This window comes from Capra hircus, chromosome 2 (assembly GCF_001704415.2).
Source record: "Capra hircus breed San Clemente chromosome 2, ASM170441v1, whole genome shotgun sequence".
Lineage (NCBI taxonomy): Eukaryota > Metazoa > Chordata > Mammalia > Artiodactyla > Bovidae > Capra > Capra hircus.
The window spans coordinates 56,093,823-56,121,110 of NC_030809.1; the positions used below are offsets into that span (position 1 = coordinate 56,093,823).

Consider the following 27,288-nt stretch of genomic DNA (forward strand, 5'->3'; position numbering starts at 1 on the left):
TGAACTCCGGGAGTTGGTGATGGACAGGGAGGCCTGGCATGCTGCGGTTCATGGGGTTGCAAACAGTCAGACACGACTGAGCAACTGAACTGAACTGAACTACAAGGGAACACCCATACATGTAAATAAGTAGGCTCCACGTGGATTCAATTACTATGTCAGGGAAGAAAGGTATGAACATAAGTAAGGCTTATTCTGAGGATCTTTTTTTCAGAACTAATCAATTTATCCAGGAGTTAACAAGTACCCACCCATGCATTAACATATAGCTAGGTTGGCCAAAAAAATTCAGTTTTTTTTCCCATAACATCTTATGGAACCCAATATAAGTATTATCATATGTCACATACACATCACATAAACCATGTTACATATGTCACATAGCATAGAGATAGCCATACACTTATACACCCAATACTGATAAATTTCTCAACTTACACACTTCTCTATTTCCTTAGCTAAAGCACCCAAGGTTTTCTAGGGGCTGAACAGGTCTGGTGGTTCAGTGACCCAAAGAGTATGACTGCCTAAATCAAGCAAGCCATGTTTGTATACAGTGAAACAAGGGCTCTGCAACATAGAAGAACACCCTTTTTAGTAGCCCTGAGTCTGCAGTGCTACAAAATAACCCAGCTGCAGCACATTCAAACTGACCAAACAGGCAGCTGTGAACTGCCCCAATCAAAAGCAAGGGCCTTGCAATGAAAAACTGCCTCTGCTCCGAGAGGAATCGTGACTAGAAATGTTTTTATTGAAACACAATTAAGAACAAGTTGCTTTGCCTCTGAAAGTTGGCCACAAAATCTCTGATAATTCATATAAAACACACGAGTCATGAAAGACCTCGCTCACATGAGGAAGAAAGAAAATATAGCTCACGGCATTTTGGCCTTGAGCTTGCTTAGCTCTTTTGCGTCCATGTGGAGATATTCAGCATTGTAAAACGCTTATGGATGTTTAGGCTACAAAAAGTCAGTCACATCTCTGTTGCTGACCAAGTCAGAAAACTATCACAGATATAAAGCAGTGCAAGGTCATTTGGGGTTCAGAACCACGGGTCTTAACGAGCAGGGCAGGCTTCACAGCTCTTGTAGCAGATGGCTGCAGAGTTCCTAGAAACTGATGTAACTGTAAAATTAGAAGCCAAATAATTTATAAAGCTTTCTTATATCAGGATCATCTTCTCAGGCCCACAGTTTACTCTGATGTCCTTGGAAAAATGCAGTTATGATGGTTCCCTCATGTTCTGCCTCCCTGCCCCCATCAGTGCTTGAATGGCTCTCCACAAACTATCTGTATTCATGATAGTGAATTGTGAGTTCACTGTCTAGAAATAGTTGGGCACTTTTATGAGGCATGATGAATTTTTTATTTAGCACAGCAGTAATGAATTAAATAGGACCCCAAAGGATTCAAAGAGTTTACACCTCTCCCTGGGAGCTCTCATTATACGACCCTACAGTGTAAGAGTGTCTCCAATGTTTAAGACCAATAACATCATCATCTGCCAAGAGAGGTTTACAACCTCATTAAGTTAATTGCTTCTTATAAAATGAGCCCTCTGATACTGCATGGTGGTTCTGTATATGCTATTAAGTAAAAATTCTCACTGAAAAGAGACACTGTATAAGTAGAGAGCATATTCCAGACCCTCAATAAATGTTAGCTCTCTTCTTCTTTCATTCATTAGCTGATACAAAAATGCTAATAACTACATGTACTCAAAAAATTTTTGGTGAATAAGATAACGTGACATTCAAAAAATGGCCTGGCATTCCTCTTCCCCACAAAACTGAGATTAAACCCCCTCTAGAAAAGCCTCACACACTGTGCTACAATCTCTGTATTATTTTCCATCATTTCATTTTCCTGTAAGTAATCTCTATGAAACAGAGACATTAAACGACACAAAGTCTCTTTACTCAAAACTATAACCTAACGACAATCAAAACCTTAATGCAATTTGAAACAATTTCTGTGTCACTACTTTCAAAAGGAAGGAAAAGTAGAAAAAGATGGGAACAAGTAAGTAAAACACTAACTGTCTCTATGGAGATGGAGAGGCAGGAGATGCTTTTGGAATCTATAAATGAAAGGAAGGGCTAAGCAGTCATCAAAGGGTATAGCTGAGTAGTCTTTACAGAGTTCTTAGGTATAGTGCCCACCACCCAGCACCAGGAATTCAATGTAATGGATAAGTGAAGCCTCACCAGATCTAGGAAGCACAGTAGCTCAAAACCAACACAAATGTTCCAAGTGACTTTCGGACAGCTCTACTCAAAGTATGGTTCAAGGACCAGCACTACTCAAAAGCTGATCGGTCCATGAACAGCTATTGGTCTGCCTACACAGGAGAACAGACTTTGACAAAGAGAAGTTTCTGTAGCAATCTGGTGCCTTGTCTGTTGAAACTAAAACTGTAAGCTGGGAACTTGTCTATGTCTTCTTCGATTTCTTCTGGTATTGATTAGCAACAGTCTGGGCGAGAGAAGAAGCTGGTGCTTCCCAGTGGAAGGTTTGACAATATGACTAACGGCAGTACCCTCCTCCAACCTCCCACAGGAAGCAGCACCTATAAGCAAAGCTTCCCACCAGAGCAGGTGGCAATGACCCTGTGAAGCGGTTGTCCATTCTTCAGCTTATGAGAGGGTAAACGGGGGCTAGAAGGATTAAATCTAGGGAAGATGATAGGATTTCAAGCAGTGAATGGGACACTGAAACCAAGAGGACAAGGTATGAAGTAGAAAAATATCAAGAGAAGAGAAAAATATAGAAAAGAAGAATGAACTCAATGTGCCACCAGATTTCCACTAGAGGAATAAGGTGCTTCTGTTTTTCACGGAAAGAATGAATGTCCACCCCATGAAACAGGAACAGCAACCTCTACTCCATCTCTCAATAACGAAGGGACACAAGCCCAACCAGGAAACAGAATTCTGCACCAGGAGGAAGCAGGTGGTTTAAAACTCTCTGAGAAGGAGGAAATCATATACTAACATGGCTCAGGAGGGGACACATGTTCCAGAGGAGATGAAGAACTGGCCCACACTAATCAAACCAGTGACCACAATCCACTTCTGATGACTCACTTGGTAACAAACTGAAATAATCTGATACTCAAAAAGGTATAAAAGCAGGATGAAGAATGAGTAAAAATCTGAAAGAAAATTAATAGGCTTAGGAATATTTTCATCTCTTCCTCCTTTATGCCTTAAAAAGGAAACAAATGTGAAATGAACAGGCTGGTAGAAACCAACAAAATGACTGGGGTGGGGATAGGTGACATGAGACATCATCAACAGAAATGGCTCCGTCAAGGGATGCAGTTTTTAACTGGCCTTGCCACCACTTTCACTGGTCAACCTGGAGACAAATAAGAAGTGGTACTGCTTTTAAGAATTAAATTCTGTTTCACAAGAAAGAATGGTTAGTAGCAGTGAAAGAACAAAAACTTTCTCCCAAGAGATCAATTTCCTCCTAAAGTTCTTACTGGGAAGAAGGAATCCTAAATAGTGAAAGATTTCACAAATTTCTGAGTGAACAGAGGTAAGAGCCCATACCCAGAGTTCAAATGAATGATCTAAAAAGGGGTGGGAAACTCAATATAATGACTATTTACAATATATACTGACAACACACAGCAAAAAGTAAACCCTTCAATGAATAGTAACATGAGCTGCCACTGGGGTGGGGGAAACATGAGGAGAAGGTACAGAAGCAGGTAGGGGCTAGGTCAAGCAGAATCTTCTGGGTTAGGCTTATATTTTAGCACAATAAAAACCATTTCATGCAATGAAAACTTTATATTTAAAAAATACCTTGAGGCAACAAAAATGGGAAAATACACCAAAACTGATGAGATGCAGCAAAAGTAGTTCCAAGAGGAAATTTTATAGCTATAAATCCATACATCAAGAATAAAGAATTATCTCAAATAAACAACCTAATATTATACCTCAAAAAAGTAGAAAAGTAAGAACTAAGCCCAACCTTAGCAGAAGATACAGTTTTTTGAGGAACCAATAAAGATTAGAGCATAAATAAATGAAATAGAGAACAGGAAAGCAACAAAAAATTGAGTTGGTTCTTCAAAAAAATAAACCAAACTGGCAAACTTTTATCTAGACTAACCAAGGAAAAAAAGAGAGTTCAAGTAAATAAAATTATCAGTGAAAGAGGAATCAATAGATACCACAAAAATAAAGGATCATAAGAGACTACTCTGGACAGTCATATGCCAACAAATTAGACAACCTAGAAGAAATGGATAAATTTCTAGAATTATGACTAGAAAATCTGAAGAGACCAATTACTATTAGGGAGAGTGAATCAGTAATCCAAAACTCCAAAATAAAAACACCAAAACTGTCTCAAAGTCTTGTAAAACAAAGAAAAGGTAACACTTTCAAACTCATTTTAGCAGGCCAACATTACCCTGATACCAAAGCCAGATAAGGATACTACAAGAAAAGAAAACTACAGGTCAATATCCTTGATGAATATAACTGTCAAATTCTCAGTAAAATATTAGCAAACTGAATTCAACAGGTTCATACACAATGATCAAGCGGGCTTTGTCCTTGGAACGCAAGGATGATCCAACATACGCAAATCAATAAACATAATACATCACAGTTAATACATGAATCACATCTGAATAGAATAAAAGGTTAAGATCATATGATCATCTCAACAGATGTGGAAAAAGCATGTGATATGCAGGAGAATGAAACTGACAAAATTTAATTACCACTCACAAAAATTAACTCAAACTGGAATTGAAAACTTAAGCGCAAGACCTGCAACTGTGAATCTTCTAAAAGGAAACAAAGGAGAAAACTCGTATTAGACACTAGTCTTGGCAACAATTTTTTGGATATGACACGCAAAGCACAAATAATATAAGCAAAAATAAACAAATGGGATTACATCAGACTGAAAAGCTTCTGCACAGCACAAGAAATGATTAACAAAATGGAAGGCAACCTACTAAATGGGAGAAAATGTCTCTAAATAATATGACCAGTGAGGGGATAATATCCAAAATACATAAACAGTTCATACAACTCAATCCCGCAAAAAACCCAACAATTTGATTAAAAAGTGAGTAGGAGACCTGAATAGGCATTTTTCCAAAGAAGACATACAGAGGGTCAACAGGCATATGAAAAGATGCTCAACACCATCAATTACCAGAGAAATTCAAATCAAAACCACAATGAGGTATCACCTCACACCTATCAGAGTGGCTAACGTGTATAAAGCAAACACATACACACAAAACATAAGTGCTGGAGAGGATGTGAGAAAAGGGAATCCTTGCGCCACTATTGGTGGGAATGAAAATTGGTGCAGCCACTATGGAAAACAGTATGGTGGTTCCTGAAAAATTAAAAGAAAACAGAACTACCATATGAGTCGGCAAAACCACTTCTGGGTACATATCCAAAGTAAATAAAATTATAGGTTGAAGAGAGATCTGCACTCCCATGTTCCTTGAAGCATTATTTACAATAGTCAAGACATGGAAACAAAGTAAATGTCTGTCTATGGATGAATGAATAAAGAAAATGTGTTGTATGTATACAATTGAATATTGTTCAGCTAAAAAAAAAAAGGAAGGAAATCCTGCCCCTTGTGAGAACATGGATGAACTGTGAAGGCATTATACTCACTGAAGTAAGTCAGACAGAGAAAGACAAATACTGTATGATCTTGCTTATACATGGAATCTTTAAAAAAAAAAAAAAAACACCTCATAGAATCAAAGAGTAGATTGTTGGTTTGGAGGAGAAGGGGGAAATGAAGACATGTGGTCAAAAGGCACACACTTCCAGCTGCAAGTTGAAGTGCTAGGAATCTAATGTATAGCATAGAGTCTAGAGTTAACACAGTATTGTATTCTTACAAGTTGCTAAGAGAGTAGATCTTAAAAGTTCTCACTACATAGACACAAAAGAAGGTAACTCAAAAAAAAACAAACAAAAAAAAAACAAAAAACTAAACTAAACAGGCCAAGGCTTTGATCCAGTTTTCAGTTTTACAAATCATTCTGGTGTCTTTCTGCAGGCAAGCATAAGGGAGAAAGAGAGCTGTTAGATATTGCTACAAACAGTCCTCAAAGGAAAAAAAGGATCAGTGGGTTGTTCTAACTAGAGTCTCCAGGTGGACACAAAGAAAAGGAAGAAGGAGCTTGGCAGGAGATATATTTTAGAGGTAGGGCTGATATAAAATGGAATTCATGTGGACAATACAGGAAAAGAAAACATCTAACATCTCTAGCTTGAGAAACTAGGTTGACAGGTGGTTCCATTTACTGAGATCAAGTTTGGGTTGGTGGATGAAATCAAGAGTTCAGTTTGGGGCATGCTTAGTCTGAGATGTCTCTTAGAGACTCACTTAGACATGACAAGCAGGTACTGGACGTGTAAGCTGGGAGACCAGGTAAGAGGAATTGACTGGCGTATACAGTTTAGGAGGCAACTACATAATCTGAGACTCATTGTGACCCTCCCTTAACTGATAATATAGATGACTTCAAATAATTAAGCAACTGTCCTGCAGAAGAGCAACTAGACTTATTTGGTAAGCTTCCAGACTGCTGAGTAAAGAGGAATACACAGAGGCAGAATTCATCTCTAGGTAAGGAAGAACTTTGTTAGCCAAACCTCTGTGACAAAGTCCATAGGCCACCGTTCAGAATGGTGAGCCTTCTATCAGATTCTGCTGTTCCTGGGAGGACCCTACAATAGATGGTCTATATGAGACTACGCTCTCTGTTACCTAAGATTCTCACATGCTGGACTTTCCCCCTCCATTTCTGTCCACCCAGTGCCTAGAACCTGCATAACCAAAAGAAACGTGCACCGTGTGTCCAAAGGCTCTAGGAAGGGAGCTGGACACACTGATCTAACCGTTCTTTCTTCAGCTACCCTAGGGAACAGGGAAGAGGCGCTCCTCATGAAAGCGGAGTGGAAATAGATACTTTAGGGAAGGTAGGGAGAAACAGAAATAGGTATTTCAAGGCACAGATCTAACTAAGGGCTGATGAACAGAATGGATGCAGTCAGACAACTGAAACACCCACAGGGGATTTTCTTCTTTTGATCATCAGGAAATCAAAGTTATTAATCTGACAACTAATTAGCCAAGCAAAGTGGAAACATTTAAATCCCACCCTGGCAAACAAGTAAAAATTACCAATTAAAAGAGTCTTATCTATAAAACAAGAACATCTTAGAGATGAAACAGTCATGGAAATATCATCCTCCTCTTTCATGGGCTCATCAGTTCCATCAAAGAAACCCACTGACAAAAGCAGTCCTAACCTGTCCAAGTTTGACTGACTCAGACAGCACAGCTCTTCTGAACCTTTTCCAGGTAGCTGGGCACCACCTGTAAAAGCAGATTCTCACTCAAGACCATCAATCACACAAATTGTTTTTATTAAAAGCACGAGAAATAAAGCATAATCCCTCCATTTGAGGGGTTGTTTTATGGGGAAGTTGCCAGCCTGTCTAAAAATATATACAGAAATCTCAATTCTTCAGACTTCAGAGGAAGACTTATCTTTTTTTCAAATAGTTTTTTAATATTTACTATTATTATTTTTTATTTGGTTGCACTGGGTCTTAGTGGCGCCATACGGGATCTTTAGTTATGGCATGTGGGATCAAGTTCCCTTACCAGGGAGCAAACCTGGGCCTCCGGCATTGGAAGCTTAGAGTCTTAGCCACTGGGACACCAGGGAAGACCCAGAGGAAGACTTCTCTGGGGCTAAATCCAGCATTTCTTGGGGCCTTCCTTCACATTTAAGCAGAGGTAGGCTTGTGGTTGTGGTCTCCCTAAACTCAAACAATTATTCCTTAGGGAAGAGGTAAGACTGTGCAGGTTCTGGCATCTTGGAGGAAAGGTCAAAGACCCTGAAGTACTCAGGAACTACACTAGAGGTCTAGAATCCAGGAACTGACTCCCGCATTGGCTGGAACCCCTTTTGATATGTGCCTGTTCCTTCACATGAAAGATGAGGCAAGTTCTTCCTGGAAAACATTCCAGGATCCTAACAACTGGTCTTCCTGCAAAGAAGCCTTGTAACCTTCATGCTAATGAGCCCACTTTGCTGACATCATCCTGTCCATGGTTCACCTTCTTAGAGGAGAAAGTAAGTTGTCCGGTGGTGACCTTACCTGTTTTTCCTGCTCCACTTTCCCCAGTAATCAGAATACACTGGTCTTTATCTTGATCTCTTAGGGATCTGTATGCTTCATCTGACAGGGCAAAGCTGCAGGGGATAATGGAAAAAAAATAAAAAGTCCTTACAATTCAGCTCATTATTATTTGTTTACCAGATATAACAGGCTCTTTAAGGGCCACTGATATGTTTCAGGTAGAAAACAGACATATCACATTGTTTTTCTTCAAATTCTTCAAGTAAATAAATAAAGTTATTTATTCTTTGTGGCCCAAGTTATCTTCTCCTATGCATTCCCTATTAACTAAAATGGTATTGATATACTGTACACCATAAAGATATGCTTTCTTTAACCCACATGCTATATTTATAGCTTACTTTATTAAAATCCGGGGAACTAAGAGAACCAAGAAAAAAATTTACAACACATGTCCACAACTGGATGATGTTGATATTTCCAGGATGATACACTGGAGTTTCAAAACATTGAGAATAAAGTTTTTCAAATGTTAGAAAATGCTATCAAATACTAAATAGCTGATACTACCATCACAAAACTAAAACAGAACCACCACCTCCACAAACAAGACAGTTGAAACTATAAGACCCACCAGTGGCAGGTGGTCCTGCAGGTTTGCCATGGTCCTTGTCCAGTCTTGGGCTCCATGATGACAAAGGGCCCCCTATCAAGTAAGCGCTCATGTTGACCTTCCCCTCCTCAAAATCAACTAACAGGGTAAATTTTGACTCCCTCTAGCTAACCGAAGAATAATTTTGACAATACGATGCTATCTTAAAATAGGTAAAGCTGCTTTTCTAATTCATTTATTTTGAGTCTGCCTAATGTGAAGAACATGCTAGGAATGCAAAGATAATTAAGATTCAGCCCTTCTTTGATGAGTTTTCAGCCGAAAGTAGGGGAGAGATACAATAAACTGCGGAAAATTCTGAAAGAGATGGGAATACCAAACCACCTAACCTGCCTCTTGAGAAATCTGTATGCAGGTCAGGAAGCAACAGTTAGAACTGGACATGGAACAACAGACTGGTTCCAAATAGGAAAAGGAATACGTCAAGGCTGTATATTGTCACCGTGCTTATTTAACTTATATGCAGAGTACATCATGAGAAACGCTGGACTGGAAGAAACACAAGCTGGAATCAAGATTGCTGGAGAAATATCAATAACCTCAGATATGCAGATGACACCACCCTTATGGCAGAAAGTGAAGAAGAACTAAAAAGCCTCTTGATGAAAGTGAAAGAGGAAAGCGAAAAAGTTGGCTTAAAGCTCAACATTCAGAAAACGAAGATCATGGCATCCGGTTCCATCACTTCATGGCAAATAGATGGGGAAACAGTGGAAACAGTAGCTGACTTTATTTTTTTGGGCTCCAAAATCACTGCAGATGGTAACTTTAGCCATGAAATTAAAAGACGCTTACTCCTTGGAAGAAAAGTTATGACCAACCTAGATAGTATATTCAAAAGCAGACACATTACCTTGCCGACTAAGGTCCGTCTAGTCAAGGCTATGGTTTTTCCAGTGGTCATGTATGGATGTGAGAGTTGGACTGTGAAGAAGGCTGAGCGCCAAAGAATTGATACTTTTGAACTATGGTGTTGGAGAAGACTCTTGAGAGTCCCTTGGACTGCAAGGAGATCCAACCAGTCCATTCTGAAGGAGATCAGCCCTGGGATTTCTTTGGAAGGAATGATGCTAAAGCTGAAGCTCCAGTACTTTGGCCACCTCATGCGAAGAGTTGACTCATTGGAAAAGACGCTGATGCTGGGAGAGATTGGGGGCAGGAGGAGAAGGGGACGACCGAGGATGAGATGGCTGAATGGCATCACTGACTCGATGGACATGAGTCTGAGTGAACTCCGGGAGTTGGTGATGGACAGGGAGGCCTGGCATGCTGTGATCCATGGGGTCGCAAAGAGTCGGACACGAATGAGCGACTGAACTGAAGTGAAGTGCAAGGAGAAAGATATATGCAAAACACTGCGAAACCAGACAGGGCCCTCAGTAGGGTGAGGATTGGAGCTAGAATATCTTAAGAGGTAGAAAAAACAGTCCTAAAGAATTAATCAGCAAGACAAAAGGCTTTGAGGCAAAAACAAAGGCCAAAATATCCTAGAGGTGGGCTAAGGGTATGAGCAGTTGCATGCTGCTGAAAGGCAAGGCCTGAGGAGAAACGCACTAGAGAGACGAAGTGAAGTTGCTCAGTCATGTCCCATGGACTGTAGCCTACCAGGCTCTTCCATCCATGGAATTTTCCAGGCAAGAATACTGGAGTGGGTTGCCATTTCCTTTTCCAGGGAATCTTCCCGACCCAGGGATTGAACCCAGGTCTCCCGCATTGCAGGCAAATGCTTTCCCATCTGAGCCATCAGGGAAGCCCAGAGAGATAAGCAGACTTCAAATCAGGGGAATGGATCCACCCATCGGGACTGTAAGCAAAGGAGGGGCAGGACCAGACAGTAACCAGAGAGTAATTGGAGCTAAAACACCAACGTTTACCCTGCACCAGCAGGGGCCCCAGGCCCTTCGTATTTAAGGATTCTAAGTCTCACAATGAAACCACTATGAATATATTATTATTAATCCTATTTTCAGATGATGAAATCATGGCACAAAGTGAAGACAGAAGGTGTCAAGGTCACACTGGCAGTATGACACAGTGGAGCCCAAACTGAGCCCTGCTCTTGACCACTAGCATACACCACCTCTGTGTTCTGGACAGATCACAGGGCCACAGGAGTATACTAAGAGAGATCCATCTGAGGCAAGGAGCCCAGTGAAAGGCTGGGGCACTTGGAAGGGTGTCAATTCAGCCTTTCAATCACAGTCTTGGGCTTTTCTTCAGAAAAGTGTGTGCAGCCATTGACAATACACTGAGCACCTTCAATCTGCCAGGAGCTGAATCTTATGTGAACAATGTACACTGATCTCTTTCCATCCAGCAACCCTCCCTCCCTCACCCTCAAACCCCTTCAGCCATCCCCTGAATAAGCAGTGCCCTGCTCACCCCCAAGGATGCTCAGTGGCCTCATCGTTGTCCAGCGTTCCCTGATTTCCCAAGTGAGAAGCAAGTAAGCCCCTCTGTGTGATTACATACTGTTGTTGTTGTTTAATTATGAAGTCGTGTCCAACTCTTTGTGACCCTATGCACTGTAGCCTGCCAGGCTCCTCTGTCCAGGGGATTCCCAGGCAAGAATACTGGAGTGAATAGCCATTTCCTTCTCCAAGGGATCTTCCCAACCCAGGGATGGAACCCGCATCTCCTGCATTAACAGTGATTCTTTACCACTGAGTCACCTGGGAAGCCCCACTGCACCCTGGGACAGTGGAAAAAACAGTATATCTGGAGGCAGAGGGCATCCCAGATGGACAGGACTCTCTGGGCCCCAGAACCACAACTTACCACCTACAGGACCTGGAGCAAGTCACTCACCTTGGCTGAACTTTCATTTCTCCAGGTACAAAATAAAGAAATGTAGCCCTGTACTTTAGCTCAGAAAATTAAATCAAACTGTATGAAAGCACCTTAAAAGTGAGTAAGTCCTCAATAAATTCTAATGTCTTTCTGTATTATAATTAGTTATGCAGACATCTTCTTATCCCTTACCAGAGTGCAAGCTCCTGGGGGCACAGCCTTTCTGTGTAATTAATTTTCGTGCATTCCACAGAGCTATAAACATAAGACATTGTCTATACCAAAATATGAATGAATGAATGAGTGGACCTTCTCCAGGTTTTGACAAAGCCCCTAATTGACTGAGCTCCATAAGCAGGAAACTCACATCTCCTATCGCCTTCAGACAGGGAAGGAAAGCTTTACTTGGATTTCTTATTAGCCCCCTCCTCCCTCCCACACCTCCCACCTCCAGACAATAGTTCAGCAGAACCAATGTCATCTTCACCACTGGCAAGAAATGCAGGAAAGCATGTTACGCCAAATACAAATGAACTCTTCCAATCATATACTGATGTATTTGCTGACCTCTTCATGGATTAACGCAGGCCTTTCCCCAGGCTCCTAGTACTGCAAGTTAGCTTTATATATTATAACATCATTAGATCACAAATGATGCAAAATTACTTCTAACATGATTAACCACATGTGATTATGACTGCACACATACATGTGTACACACACACACACACGGGCTCAGAAGATCACCAAATGACCCTTGACATGGGTTTATTTCCTATCAGAACACCCAGATGGAACACTTAGTTTTCTCTTGTCTATCTAGACAGAATCGTTAACTGCTGTTCCCCAACCTGGGCTTGATACATCTAGTGGGGAGTATATTTTAAGATAAAGGCTAAAAGGGATGGTTATTCTGTCAGGTTTCTGAAGAGTCAATGATTTCAAACTGTCATTAAAATTTACCAATTAAAGTACTCACACACTGGGAAAACTGGCCCGGGATACTAGCACACCCACCTCAAGCAGAGCATAATGCATTCTTATTTATTTTGTATAAACACAAGATCTTGACTTCACTTAAAAAAATAACACAGGGGTCAGGACACCAGCTCCCCTCCCAACCTTACTCTCTTTCTCTCTGGCAATGTTCAATCTTACTCTCTCTGGCAACGTTAGCACGTACCCATCACCACAGCCAACATTTGTAACTAAACTGAAACCACATGCCAGTCTTCCAACCACTCTATAATTAAGGAATCTAAATAAATCTTTAGAGCAGTTTTTACTTAAAAACAGTTGTGACCCATATGCTTCACATTATTTTGTGAGCATGTCAGCATTGTGATTTACCACACACAAAAATGAATGCTTTACTGCACTATAATGATGATAACTTAGGGGGCAAACATGGTCTTCATCGGACCACATCAAGAGTAGGGCTTCATCTATTTCTTCTGTCCTCTACTTGAGCTCTAAGAATAGCAACAGCCTGACGTCTGAATGCAAGTCTCTCCTTCATTTCCAGATTAGCTAAACAGCTGTTCATTGAGAGTCAACCTTCCATCCATACTGAGCATGTTTGTTGCACATTTGCAAACAGTTGTTATCTATCGTTTATAGGTTTCGGAAGCCAGATTGGGGGCTCATCTATCACGTTCTGTCTGAGCAGAAGATTGAGTTGCATGTTCAAAATTATCTAGCCAGTATTTATGGTCTTTCACCATTTTATTTCTGTTCAGAATGGGAATCTCTGCCGTGGTCCTGCTTTCGTGGGCATCAGGGCGCCCCTGCCCAAAACTCCGAGCTCCTCACCCTATCATCTTCTTTCTAGGTTTCCTTCACCTACTTCAGGGAGTAAAAAAATGGTGTCACACCAAATATACACCCACCACCACCTAAAGCTTATGTTCTCCTAAAGTGAAGGTCGCTCAGTCATGTCCGACTCTTTGTGACCCCATGGACTGTGGCCTGCCAGGCTCCTCTGTCCATGGAATTCTCCAGGAGCGGGGAGCTGTTTCCTTCTCCAGCAGATCTTCCCCACCCAGGGATTGAACCGAGGTCTCCTGCATTGCAGGTGGATTCTTTACCAGCTGAGCCACCAGGGAAGCCACCCATGTTCTCCCAAGCAGACCCCTTTTTCTCAGTCCCTCTGGCTCTCCTAATGAGGCGCTTGAGGAACCATTCTCTAAAGCAGTCTAATCCATTCTGAAGACTTCTAGTTTGTCATCTCCTCTAGCCAAAGTGTTACGCAGAACAAATTTTGTCTTAGGAAACTTTCCTAGATTTAGATGACTGTTTCTACCTTTCTGTTTCTATCTTTTTTTCTAAGAACTCTCAAAATGGTACTTCCTTTCACTCAATTCTGAATCCTAGAATACTTTCAAATCACACTAAGGAAATTCTGCTTCTGAATTTAACCCTCTTAAAACAGCTCTGTCTCAAAATTCTCATCCACATTGAGACCACATTGAGAAACTTAACTATTTCTCCACTTTCTAGCTCTGATTCACCTCTAAAAGCAATAGGCTTTTAAAATTAAGCAATAACAACAAAAATATAAAGTGCTTTCTAAAAAAATTCCTAACCTCTAATTATGCCATCAATTTCTAACTTCATAATTAAATCCGATTAAGGACTAAGGTCCACAGCAAGGACACGCAAGACAAGGAAAGAAAGAAAGGGAATTATGTATGGTGTATTTTGTATAGTATCCTTGAGGTCTGTTTATTTGCTGGCTTTTAAGAACCAGGCTCTCTCGTCCCTAGGATTCTCCAGGCAAGAACACTGGAGTGGGTTGCCATTTCCTTCTCCAATGCATGACAGTGAAAAGTGAAAGTGAAGTTGCTCAGTCATGTCCAACCCTCAGCGACCCCATGGACTGCAGCCCTCCAGGCTCCTCCGTCCATGGGATTTTCCAGGCGAGAGTACTGGAGTGGGGTGCCACTGCCTTCTCCAAAGGAGACACACAATGCTGGCCTTTCTTGTAAAATACTATTGCAGATACCTGTACACCTATAATTGTCTCATATTCTTAAGTCAGAAACATTCACTTGCTTGAAAAATAACACTGAGTTAAATTAGTGTTATGCTCTTCTGTGACACATTCATCCCACATCTTAAGGAAAAACTTAACGGAAAATAAGTTTTTATACTTGTTACAAGTAACTATAACTTTTTATCCTGGAAAGCTCTGTTCCATTCTTGTCCTATGCCATGTTTTCGTAATTCTCATAATATCTCAAGCTTTTTCATTATTATCATGTTTGTTATGGTGACATGTGATCTGTGATCTTTGATGTCACTATTACAACTTTTTGTTTCATATAGTTTATTTAATGTATGTACTTTTTTAAGATTTAACACTATTACATACTTTACTATGAGACTATTGTATAGGGTATACGTAACTATCATATACACTAAGAAACCAAAAAAATTTATGTGACTTGCTTTATTGAGATAGTCACTTTACTAAGGTAGTCTGGAACTGAACCCACAATATCTCCGAGGTGTGCCTTAAAAAGCACAGTAAATTAACATATTTACAAAAATACATTTACTCCTACATAGCCACAACATTGGTAATCATTCCTAACAATCCAAGAGAAGACAGAACAAAAGTAAGCCTCTCTTCAAAATAAACAGCAATGGGCATATGTATGCATGTGTGCGTGCTAAGTTGTTTCCATCATGTCCGACTCTTTGCGACCCTATGGACTGCAGCCCACCAGGCTCCTCTGTCCAAGGTTCTCCAGGCAAGAATACTGGAGTGGGTTGCCATTCCCTTCTCCAAGGGGACATGTATATACTATAAAGTAAAAAGGCAAGATTATGAGAAAGAAAAAAAGAACAGAATTGGAGGGAGATGGATGGTAAATGGACCTAAATGATGGTAAGGTTTCTGCATTTTACATAAAGCAGCACAACATTAACTATGTATGGATCTTGAAAACTTTAGGATATACATTATACCATGAACAATCATAAAATAATAACACAAAGAGGTATAAAATAACAAAAGAATTAAAATGGAATTCTAAAAACAAATTCAAATTATCCAAAAGAAGGCAAGAGGAAAAACAGGGAACAGACAGAAAGTATATTATTAAATGGTAAACCTAAATTCAAGCACATCAATAATCACACTGAATGTTAATGGACAAAATACTCCAATCAAAAGGCAGAGTATGTTAAAATGGATATAAAAACAAAACCCAGTTGGATGCTTCCTATGGAAGTCAAACTTAAAATATGAAGACATGGATAGGCTAAAAGGAAGTAAGATGGAAAAAAAGAAAATATATATATATATATATATACCATGCCAAAACAACTGGTCAAAAACAGAGCGAGACAGAAGTACATTTCACTTTCTTTTCTCTTTATTCATCTAAACTCAAAGAGGCCCCTAGTTGGCAACTCAATGAAAAGAAGGCTGTTATGTCATGACATGACATATGGCAGATTAAAGGTGAAACTTCATTAACATCCATCATTTTTAAAAAAAATATTTATCAATACTTACTTTTTAAAGTTCATATGCATTCTTATACCCTAAAAGGCTTGTTTCTATTAGGTACAAAACAGAAATCTCATCAGGGATGAATCATTTTAAAATGATATCTGTTCTGAAGTGACACAGTTAAGGCATCAAATAAAGCTCAAAAGGTTTTAAAATAAGACATAACAAATGGGCACAAAAAGGTTCTTCTTCCTTTCTAGAATTACACTGGCTTTCAAAAAACAGACTACAGAGTATTTTTGCAAATTTTCATAGACTGAGTCAACCTCAATGTACACTAGGCTTCCCATTATTTTTTAATGAGTTACTCAAAAATAGTTTCTGGACAGTCAGACATAACCACTAAAGGGACAAAAACCAAAGCATTAGAATGTTTTGTGCGAATAAAATGGTTCACATGTATTGTAACGTTCTAAGGACTAACAGAAATCCCTGTGTAATTAGACAAGAAATTCTTCTCCTTAAGTAATAGCATTTACAAACAAAGCTCTTTAACTCACCAGTTCACGTGCTAGATATGCAATATAATCCAAAACAAACTGCAAAGAGCACTTAAAGGGTAGTCGTTCAAGATTCTAGGAATTTTATTTACAATTCTCTTGCGATGGAAGAAGCTCTGAGGCATGCTCACATTTTCCCAATCCCATGGGCCCATCCATTATCAAAATTATGATGGAGTTCCTCAGTTCTACTCAGCCCGGGGTCAGTTGGCTGAGTGTCCCTCAACCGAACAAACACCTTCCTTCTCCTGAAGAGGGATGTGAAGGTGGACTGAGCCAAGGGGTGACTCATTTACAAAGGTGAATTGCAAAAGCCAGGTACTGAAGACAGACATTAGGAAGTAGGTAAGAGGTTTAAAAAGACTAAATTAGGTCAGGAAGGAAAAGGACTGGACTTCAGATATGAAGGCCTTGAGGAGGAAACATCTGCCTTCAGGCCCTAGAAGCTGCTCTTTGGAACTTAGCAGTAATCCCTTGTGCCGTTGAGGACTTCCTTCTGCAAATGGTGTCCTGAGCATGAGAGGCCACAGGGGAGAGCCCGTCACAGGGCCAGCATCCTGCTCGGACTTGGCAAGCAGTTAAAAGCACAGAAGCTGACTCCACTTTATCAGTCTTTGCTGCTGAAGGGCCTTATCTCGCAAATTAATGAAGTGTGGTTGGTTTCTTCTATCTTGAACGAGGGCCCCTAACAACTAATAATGGAAGAATACGCGGAGGTTAGAGCAACAACATCCACAAGGGTGAGGTTCCCAGGCACCCCAAGCTGAAAGGCATCATACTCACTGTGAGGCTTCTGGGAATAAAGATGAAGAAAATCTGTCTTTTAACAGCTTAAAATCAAACACGAAAGACATTAAATCCCCCCAAAAGAGAGGTGTAGAAGAACATTAAGGTGCATAATGTTATTCATACAAGAGGAATTCCAGTTAAACCACACTTATTTCTCCCTTCTAATCCACTCCCACTCTTAAAAGATTCTGTCGAAAACAATGACACAATGATACAAAGCTCATTCTACACAGAATCCTGAGTTCTGTGTAGAGCTCCACATTTCCTATATTTTTGGTATCTAACTTCTACCATTACACAAGATATCCTTTCAATGAATATGATAAAATAATAAACAGCACAAGACGCAAGCATTCTGGCCTGTCTTCCCCGGTTTTCCATTGACTTGTAAATAGATCTGAACAGAGCTCCTCATTTAAAAAAAAAAAGGTGTGGGAGATGGTAAGAAACATACGATCAGTCCCCTACTGAGAAAAGCATGTCACAGAAGACAGGTATGTCACATCGAACCCCAAGGCATACGCAAGGACAGAGGCTGGGAGAACACAGAAAACAAGAGGAAATTGTGTTATTTCCTCTATTCAGAAATTAACAAAACACACCTGATCTGAGAGGGAAAAAACCAGACAACTGAGCTCTTAATGCAAATTCAATAAGCCCTCAAAGTATTTTTAGCACCTCTTTTAACAAAAGAATACTAACAAATAACCTTTTATTACACAACTCTCATAAAACTAAGGACACAGCTATTTATTTACAAAAATAGCCTTTTTTGCTTAGGGTATATATAATTTAAACAAACTCCCAGCACAATTGTTTCCAAGCTTTTTAGCAAAATAGCTTATTTCAACCAACTTATGGCTTCCCCAGTGGCTCAGTCGGTAAAGAATCTGCCTGCAATGCAGGAGACCCAGGTTCGATCCCTGGGTTGGGAAGATTCCTTGCAGAAGGAAATGGCAACCCACTCCAGTATTCTTGACTGGGAAATCCCATGGACAGAGGAGCCTGGTGGATTACACTCCAGGGGTTGCAAACAGTAGGACACGACTGAGCGACTAAACCACCAACAACCAACATCATGGGTTTTTTATGACTTTATTATAGGCAACTCAAACTTCAGGTTAAAAATATCTATTCCAAGAGACGAAATGTGGTCCACTGGAGAAGGGAATGGCAAACCACTTCAGTATTCTGCCTTGAGAACACCATTAACAGTATGAAAAGGCAAAAAGACAGGACACTGAAAGATGAACTCCCCAGGTCGGTAGATGCCCAATATGCTACTGGAGATCACTGGAGAAGTAACTCTAGAAAGAATGAAGGGTTGGAGCCAAAGTAAAAACACTACCCAGTTGTGGATGTGACCAGTTACAGAAGCAAGGTCCGATGCTGTAAACAGCAATATTGCATAGGAACCTGGAATGCTAGGTTCATGAATCAAGGCAAATTGGAAGTGGTCAAAAAAGAGATGGCAAGAGTGAACGTTGACATTTTAGGAATCAGTGACCTAAAATGGACTGGAATGGGTGAATTTAACTCAGGTGACCATTATATCTACTACTGTGGGCAAGAATCTCTTAGAAGAAATGGAATAACCAAAATAGTCAACAAAAGAGTCTGAAATGCAGTACTTGGATGCAATCTCAAAAATGACAGAATGATCACTGTTTGTTTCCAAGGCAAACCATTTAATATCACAGTAATCCAAGTCTATGCCCTCACCAGTAATGCTGAAGAAGGTGAAGCTGAATGGTTCTGTGAAGATCTACAAGAACTTCTAGAACTAAAACCCAAAAAAGATGTCCTTTTCATTATAGGGGACTGGAATGCAAAAGTAGGAAGTCAAGAAGCCTGGAGTGACAGGCAAATTTGGCCTTGGAGTACAGAATGAAGCAGGGCAAAAGTTAATAGAGTTTTGCCAAGAGAATGCACTGGTCCTAGCAAACACCTTCTTCCAACAACACAAGAGAAGACTCTACACATGGACATCACCAGATGGTCAATACCAAAATCAGATTGATTATATTCCTTGCAGCCAAAGATGGAGAAGCTCTATACAGTCAGCAAAAACAAGACTAGGAGCTGATTGTGGCTCAGGTCATGAACTCCTTATTGCCAAATTCAGACTTAAATTGAAGAAAGTAGGGAAAATCGCTACACCATTCAGTATGACCTAAATCAAATCCCTTACAATTATACAGTGGAAATGACAAATAGATTCAAGGGATTAGATATGATAGACAGTACCTGAAGAACTATGGACCGAAGTTCGTGACACTGTACAGGAGGCAGTGATCAAGACCATTTCTAAGAAAAAGAAATGCAAAAAGGCAAAATGGTTGTTTGAGGAGGACTTACAAATAGCTGTGAGTAGAAGCGAAGTGAAAGGCAAAGGAGAAAAGAAAGACATACCCATTTGAATGCAGAGTTCCAAAGAATAGCAAGAAGAGATAAGAAAGCCTTCCTCAGTGATCAGTGCAAAGAAATAGAGGAAAACAACAGAATGGAAAAGACTAGAGATCTCTTCAAGAAAATTAGAGATACCAAGGGAACATTTTGGGCACACTTAAGGACAAAAATGGTATGGACCTAACAGAAGCAGAAGATATTAAGAAGATGTGACAAGAATACACAGAAGAACTATACACAAAAGATCTTCATGACCCCAACGATCACGATGGTGTGATCACTCACCTAGAGCCAGACATCCTGGAATGTGGACCTTAGGAAGCATCACTACAAACAAAGCTAGTGGAGGTGATGGGGAATTCCAGTTGAGCTATTTCAAATCCTAAAAGGTGATGCTGTTAAAGTGCTGTACTCAATATGCCAGCAAATGTGGAAAACTCAGCAGTGGCCACAGGACTGGAAAAGGTCAGTTTTCACTCCAATCCCAAAGAAAGGCAAAGCCAATGAATGTTCAAATTACCACACAATTGCACTCATCTCACACGTTTGCAAAGTAATGCTCACGATTCTCCAAGCCAGGCTTCAACAGTACATGAACCCTGAACTTCCAGATGTTCAAGTTGGATTTAGAAAAGGCAGAGGAACCAGAGATCAAATTGCCAACATCTGTTGCACCATCAAAAAAGCAAGAGAGTTTCAGAAAAACTTCTACTTCTGCTTTACTGACTATGCCAAAACAAAGCCTTTGACTGTGTGGATCACAACAAATTGTGGAAAATTCTTAAGAGATTGGAACACCAGACCACCTGACCTGCCTCCTGAAAAACCTGTATGCAGGTCAGGAAGCAACCGTTAGAACTGGACGCAGAACAACAGACTACTTCCAAATCAGGAAAGGAGTACGTCAAGGCTGTATATTGTCACCCTGCTAATTTAACTTATATGCAGAGTACATCATGAGAAATGCTGGGCTGGATGAAGCACAAGCCAGACTCAAGAAGGCCGGGAGAAATATCAATAACCTCAGATATGCAGATGACACCACCCTTATGGCAGAAAGTGAAGAACTAGAGAGCCTCTTGATGAAACTGAAAGAGGAGAGTGAAAAAGTTGGCTTAAAACTCAACATTCAGAAAAGTAAGGTCATGGCATCTGGTCACATCACTTCATGGCAAACAGGTGGAGAAACAGTGGAAACAGTGACAGATTTTATTTTGGGGGGCTCCAAAATCACTGCACATGGTGATTGCAGCCATGAAATTAAAAGACACTTGCTCCTTAGAAGAAAAACTGTGGCCAGCCTAGATTGTATAATAAAAAGCAGAGACATTACTTTGCCAACAAAAAGTCCAATTCTTTGCCACCAAAGAATTGATGCTTTTGAACTGTGGTGTTAGAGAATACTCTTGAGAATCCCTTGGACTGCAAGGAGATCCAACCAGTCGGTCCAAAAGGAAATCAGTCCTAAAAGACTGATGTTGAAGCTGATACTCCAATACTTTGGCCACCGGATGCGAAAAACTGACTCACTGGAAAAGACCCTGATGCTGCGAAAGATTGAAGGAAGAGGAGAAGGGGACAACAGAGGATGAGATGGTTGGATGGCATCTCATCCAACTGACTCAATGGAGATGAGTTTGAGTAAACTCCAGGAGATAGTGATGGACAGGGAGGCCTGGCGTGCTGCAGTCCACGAGGTTGCAAAGACTAAGTGACATGACTAAGTGACTGAACTGAACTGATTCCAAGAGAAGTTATTCCCATGGCCTTCCTAATTGTCCTGAGAACTTGATGTTTATTCATTAGAGTAAACAGAATGACTTCACGTTCTCAAAATGCTGATTTTTGAGATAGGTGTTCCCTACTGACTAGAAGCCTAAAAATGTGCCACTTCGTATGCCATTCTGTGTGTCTTTGTTTAACACTGAAATACACATTCTGATTTAAAGCACTCCACATCCACAAACCAAACAATTAAGACTGTTCAGTAAAGTTAACTTTTCAGCATTCAAATGTCATGCACTCTGCATCATCATCTAACTTTGATAGTCCCCACCGCCAGGTATATGCACAGGATACAATGACGTGAGGTGGTCTCAGCTTCCCTCCAGTAAGAGAGAGAGGAAGAGAAACACAGGACAGCTATCCACACTGGAAGACGCTGTGCTGAGCACCCTGCATGGCACCCCGTACTAAAGAAGTGTAGAGAAATCTGGCCGTGGTTAACATGGAACACAGTGAGTAGAGATGGCCTCTGAACAGGAACCCCAAGTACACCTGCTTTGGATTTAAAAAAAAAAAAAAAAAGCACAGAGGAGAGGGAGTGGGCAGCAGTGAAAGCTTTGAAGAAGCTGTTAGCTTTCCAGCCTGACAGACCTGGCAGAAGGTGCCCCTTATAGAGAGGCCGCAGGATCTAAATAAAGGACTGGAAGGCCAGATCGGGCTAAGATTGCATGTTATAGAATCAAGCTCACAAATCGACTCACATCTGAAGAGAGAGATCCACCACCATTTCATACAGTAGATACACAATTCAGTGAAATCAACAAATATAGGGTTGGCCACAAAGTTCATTCAGGTTTTCCAATAACATCTTACAGAAAAAACCTGAACGAACGTTTTAGCCTATCCAATATTAAGATTCCTGGTTACAAATAGATACATGTACATACATACACACACACACACACACACACACACAGATCGTCATGTACATACAATGCAATTGCCTGAGCTTACGTATATTGTTGTGAAGAAAAGAAAGTGAATTGGCAAAATAATAATAATAATAATGAAACTTCCTGAAATTAGCTAAATTTATATCATGATATTTTAAGGGAAGAAACATCTTTGGGAAATAATTTTAAGAGAATTTAGTACTCGTTAATTCAATAAGCATTCTATGTGCCATGGAGTATTCCAGGCAGAGGAATATAAATGATGTCATCCCCACCCTCGGGTTGCTCAGTTTAGAGAAATCACATAGTGTCTAATGAGACAATAATTCAGTCATTTGAGGACATGTCACTTGGTCTATGTGGCTTACTTAAAAAAACAAGAAATCCATTTCCTAAAGCTTGAGGGATGCCAGTTCTAGAAAAAAAATTTTTAATTAAAATTTTATTTGATTCTTTCATGCAGGTACTCAGTATTCCCTTCAAATCTATGTCTTTCTCTCCTCTCCATCACTAGTTTTTTATTGCCTTAGATGACTTCCTCATTTCTGGCCTGAGCTTTGGTAACTCTTAAATGGGTTTTCTATATCCAAGTAAGATACTTTTCCCAAGCCATCTTGATACAACACTGTCAAAAATTGAGGCCATTTTTCATTGACATGACTTTCTCCCCTGATCTCATTGCATCCAGGTTTAGCTTCTTGATTTTACGTGTTTCTGTGACAAAGCTTTCCCCTCAAATTTGTTAAACTCAAAGCTAGGTTGTATTTTTCCTGTCTTCCAAAACTATGATCCTATGGCGCACTGTGATTTTAAGTATAATGCGGTTATTTTGCTTAGGCACCAGACACAAGTGCTGAACACATGATGAGGATTTCATAGTGGTTTGGACTGAACTGGAGTGATCCTAAGGGGCTCTGCTGGCCCACAATCCACCAGAGTTTAATATGTACCTATTCCAATAAGGTTTACAAATTTAGGACAAGGACAAAATGCAGAAACCTTTCTTCTGAATTTCCAAACAGGAAAAAAAAAATTACATGGCCAAATCCATGTCTCAATTTTAAAAAGAAACTTAAGATAAAGGGAGGGAATCAGAGGATTACGAAACAGACCATTGAGACAGAAGCCCCCTCAGAGAATGAGTAGGCTCCAGGCTTGGGGTGACTGAGAGCCCTCTCTGAGAGGCTAACCAAGGATGACTACTCTTTACTTGGGTGTGGCTCCCAGAAAGATTTCACAGCCACTCCCTCCTTACTCTACCTCTGCTCCCCTTCTCAAGGAAGGGGTTCAACAATAACATAAGGCAGGCTCCTAAGATGCCAGGAAGTCTGCTCTGTACAGTATTTGGTTAACTTTTATGTGCGTGTATGTGTGTGTGTGTGTGTGTCTTATGCTAAAATATCTGCCTTTCAAAAATGGCTTCAAAGTGGCCACGTAAGAATGCGTAAACCAAAAATACCATATGCCACTCTGTCTGTAGGCTGGCTTCCCCACAACCCTCCTCCTTCTAAACTGCGAGCAGGTCACTCCCTCCTCCACAAGCTTCTCTGGCCCACACTTGAGGCAGGGGATGACGAAGCAACAATGCTTTGAGCTACTGCTGGAGGAAGATTTAATGCTGATACCCACAAAGTGCCCTAGTACTCAGAAAGGGGTCTGAAACAACCCTCATTATCACTGTAGCACGCAGAAAGCACAGCTCCAGAATGGACTTAAAGCACAGAGCATGCAAACATCTGCTTTCAAGATTCTTAAGCTAGGTCACAGTGTCTGCAAAGTGGCCACAAGGAAATGACTGCCTTGAAATGCCACATACACAGATGACATGGATATTTGAGAGAAAGACTCGGATCTGCAAGTGGGCAGTTAGTATCATTACCATATGACTAAAGAACAAAAAGTCATCTGATGAAGACTTTGTCCTAAAAAACTAAACTTTGAAATACTAAGAATAAAGTCCTGGAAGCCAGCAGAAATCCTCTCAAATGAGCGGCATAGGGACAAAAGATTCTGATGAGATGAAACCATGCCCCAGGTGCTCTAGATACAAATACTGGGTCCCTAAAAGCTATGCACAGTGCCAGGGTATGTTTTTATTATAGAGCATAAGCTCAAGACTCAGGAAGATCTCCTGGAGTACGAAATGGGAACCCACTCCAATATACTTGCCTGGGAAATTCCGTGGACAGAGAAACTGGTGGGCGACAGTCCATGGGGCCGCAAAGAGTCACACCACTTAGTGACTAAACCATGAAGCACTTAAAAACATCCTTCATGCATATCCCTACTGGTTTCTGGCCCAAGGGGTCAAAATCAGGCAGGTCACCCACCCAGAATCCAGTGTCTAAGGGCTTTATTTCTCTCTGGTGTGCTAAAGAAGCCAAGCCCCTCCCAGGAGCAAGATCAGTTTTGTCTCCTGTTTCATCTCCCTGTCAGTTCCTCTTCTGCCCGCACTATCCCCACCAAACACTCTTCTGGAAATCCTCACCGATTCCCATTGTTCAAAGACAGCGTTGCCTATAAACCTACAAAAATCTCATCTGTATATCTACTGTATGCGGTTTAAATTTCTGGAGAACTTTTTTTGCTTTTTTCCCTTGAGAGCAGAAATTATGACTCATCATCTCAGTGGATGATACACGGTGTATGGTCAGAATAAATTTGTGAAATGAATCCTAACATAGTCTTCTCTCCTAGTCATGTAAGAAATTGACAGAATCACTGTATGGCATTTACAAACTTCAAGTTTACCACCTATTTGTAACTAAGTTAGGGAGAAATTAAAACAAATGTTATTCAGGTATGTATATGTGAGTGTACATTCACACCTTTACAAAGAAAGAGACTTATGGATTTAAAATACTTAGAGAAGAAAGTTGAAGAGAACTGGGACTCTATGTTATATTTTCTAGTTGAAATTTTTCATTTAGGTTTCTTACTATCTAGCAATTCTCCCTAACGTTAATCCATATAGATTCTGTTTAAAGACACAGGCAAATGGTCATCTAAAATCCTCTGCTTTGGAAAGACAAAGCATGATTATATTTGCCCTGGTAACACTCTAAGACCTTGTTATTACAGTTCTTGAACTAAGAGGCAAAAGCAACCAGTCATTTCCAGAACTGCCTGATGAAGAGATCCTGCTGCTACTGCTTCTCAGAGCCCTCAACTGATAGTCCCGCTCCTCTCCAAAATATGTATAGCCCCTCTGCAAGGACCCCCTTGAGCAAATCATCATGTTTATCCTAATGTGCTTCCTCAGATTCTACAGCCAATATCTATCAAGAGGGTACAACCCACCAGGAACCATGCACTCAGCATCAGAGGACATGTAGATGAAAATGAGCTTACCCTTACCATCCAGACCATCAAGTTCAAGGTTCCCCCTCCACAGCCCTGACTCTGTTCAGAGTAACCCAGCACAGTCCCCTTCAGCTCCCCCAGCAAAAGACTCCACTGGAAGAAGGAATGGAGTCTCACTGTCTGGAATTTACATTCTTCAGAGCAGAGTTTCTACACCAAGAAAAGCACTGGGACAGGCAGAGGTGTGGCACTGAAAATTTTTGTCAGATGAATAAACCAATAAATCTTCAGACTCCATATACCAAATCTTTAAAACTTAAACTGGTTACAAGACTACTTAGAAAAGCTATAGTCATAACCCGCTGTCCCTTTTCCATGTGTCTTTTTTGCCATTGAGACCTATGGTCCCTAAACTTACTGTTTAAGGTTAAACACACACACACACACACACACACACACACACACGCACACACACACACGACTGCTCTCTCCAAGTACATGTACTTCAAATACCTACTAACCGAGGAAATATCAATCTCTGCAGTAACCCCCCAGACCCAAAGACTGGAACCATCCCTATACCCCTCATGGTTGCCTAAGCATAAGTGTAAACTAGTTCCCGTCTAGAGAATCTTCTGTTTGTCATGTCTGTAGCCCACAACTCTACAGAGAGGAAGCAGCCACCCATTTAAATGAGTCTTGGTTTGCTTCCTCAATTTTCATAAAATAATGACAACCTCATTTCCAAATTAAAGCTCTATCTTTTCCTGACAACAGAGTATGTATATTCTGGGCTCTTTCCAAAGAACATCATCTCTGTCAGCAGACCACCATTCATTCAAAGCCCAGTTATGAAAAAACTGAAAATAAATAAAGGAGCATACAAAACTGTCACAGATTAGCACCGAGGGAGAAACGGCAACCTATCTGTTCCTTGTATTTCTGAATCAAGCCAAACCATCAATAACCTAGGTACCTGTACTGGTGGTTCTCAACCTTGGACACACATCAGAATCACCCGAGGAGCTGATGCCTCGCTACCCTTTCCCCACCTTCCACAGTTGTGATGGAATTCTGTAGGGGTCCTGTGGAGCAGCCAAGGATAACCAATCGCTAACTTCAGTGTCTTACAGACTTGCGTTTGCAAAACTGTGCTTTGGTGTTATGTCCTCTGCTTCTACTTAATGAAGTGACATAAAAAGCAGCTATATAAAATTCCTACTTTATTTTCTGCAGAGAAAGTTTGGGAGGTGTTGCTCAAGATGCTATCCTTCACTTCGTAAGTCCCGTTAAGACTTCAAAATCTCTTTTAAAACTAGCTGGTAAGGAAAACTTTTCTCTTGAGCAACTCAAGTACTTTGATCTTGTGTGCAAATAGAATTTTGTAACTGATCACATTCCCCTTTTTGTTTTGACCACCAGGAAATGAAAAATCCAAGTTCAATAACCATAGAGG

The 27,288-nt window shown here is 40.6% G+C and overlaps 1 protein-coding gene across 4 annotated transcripts in view; it reads right to left on the reverse strand.

Moving 5' to 3' along the window:
* The window catches only part of MYO1B (myosin IB), a 192,233-nt gene that overhangs the window by 91,106 nt on the left and 73,839 nt on the right, over window positions 1-27,288 (reverse strand). For all 4 annotated transcript variants that reach the window (XM_018061512.1, XM_005676279.3, XM_018061529.1 and 1 more), the window contains exon 4: window positions 8,187-8,281. In XM_018061512.1, the coding sequence (XP_017917001.1) occupies window positions 8,187-8,281 (95 nt within the window). The remainder of the gene's footprint in view (window positions 1-8,186; window positions 8,282-27,288) is intronic.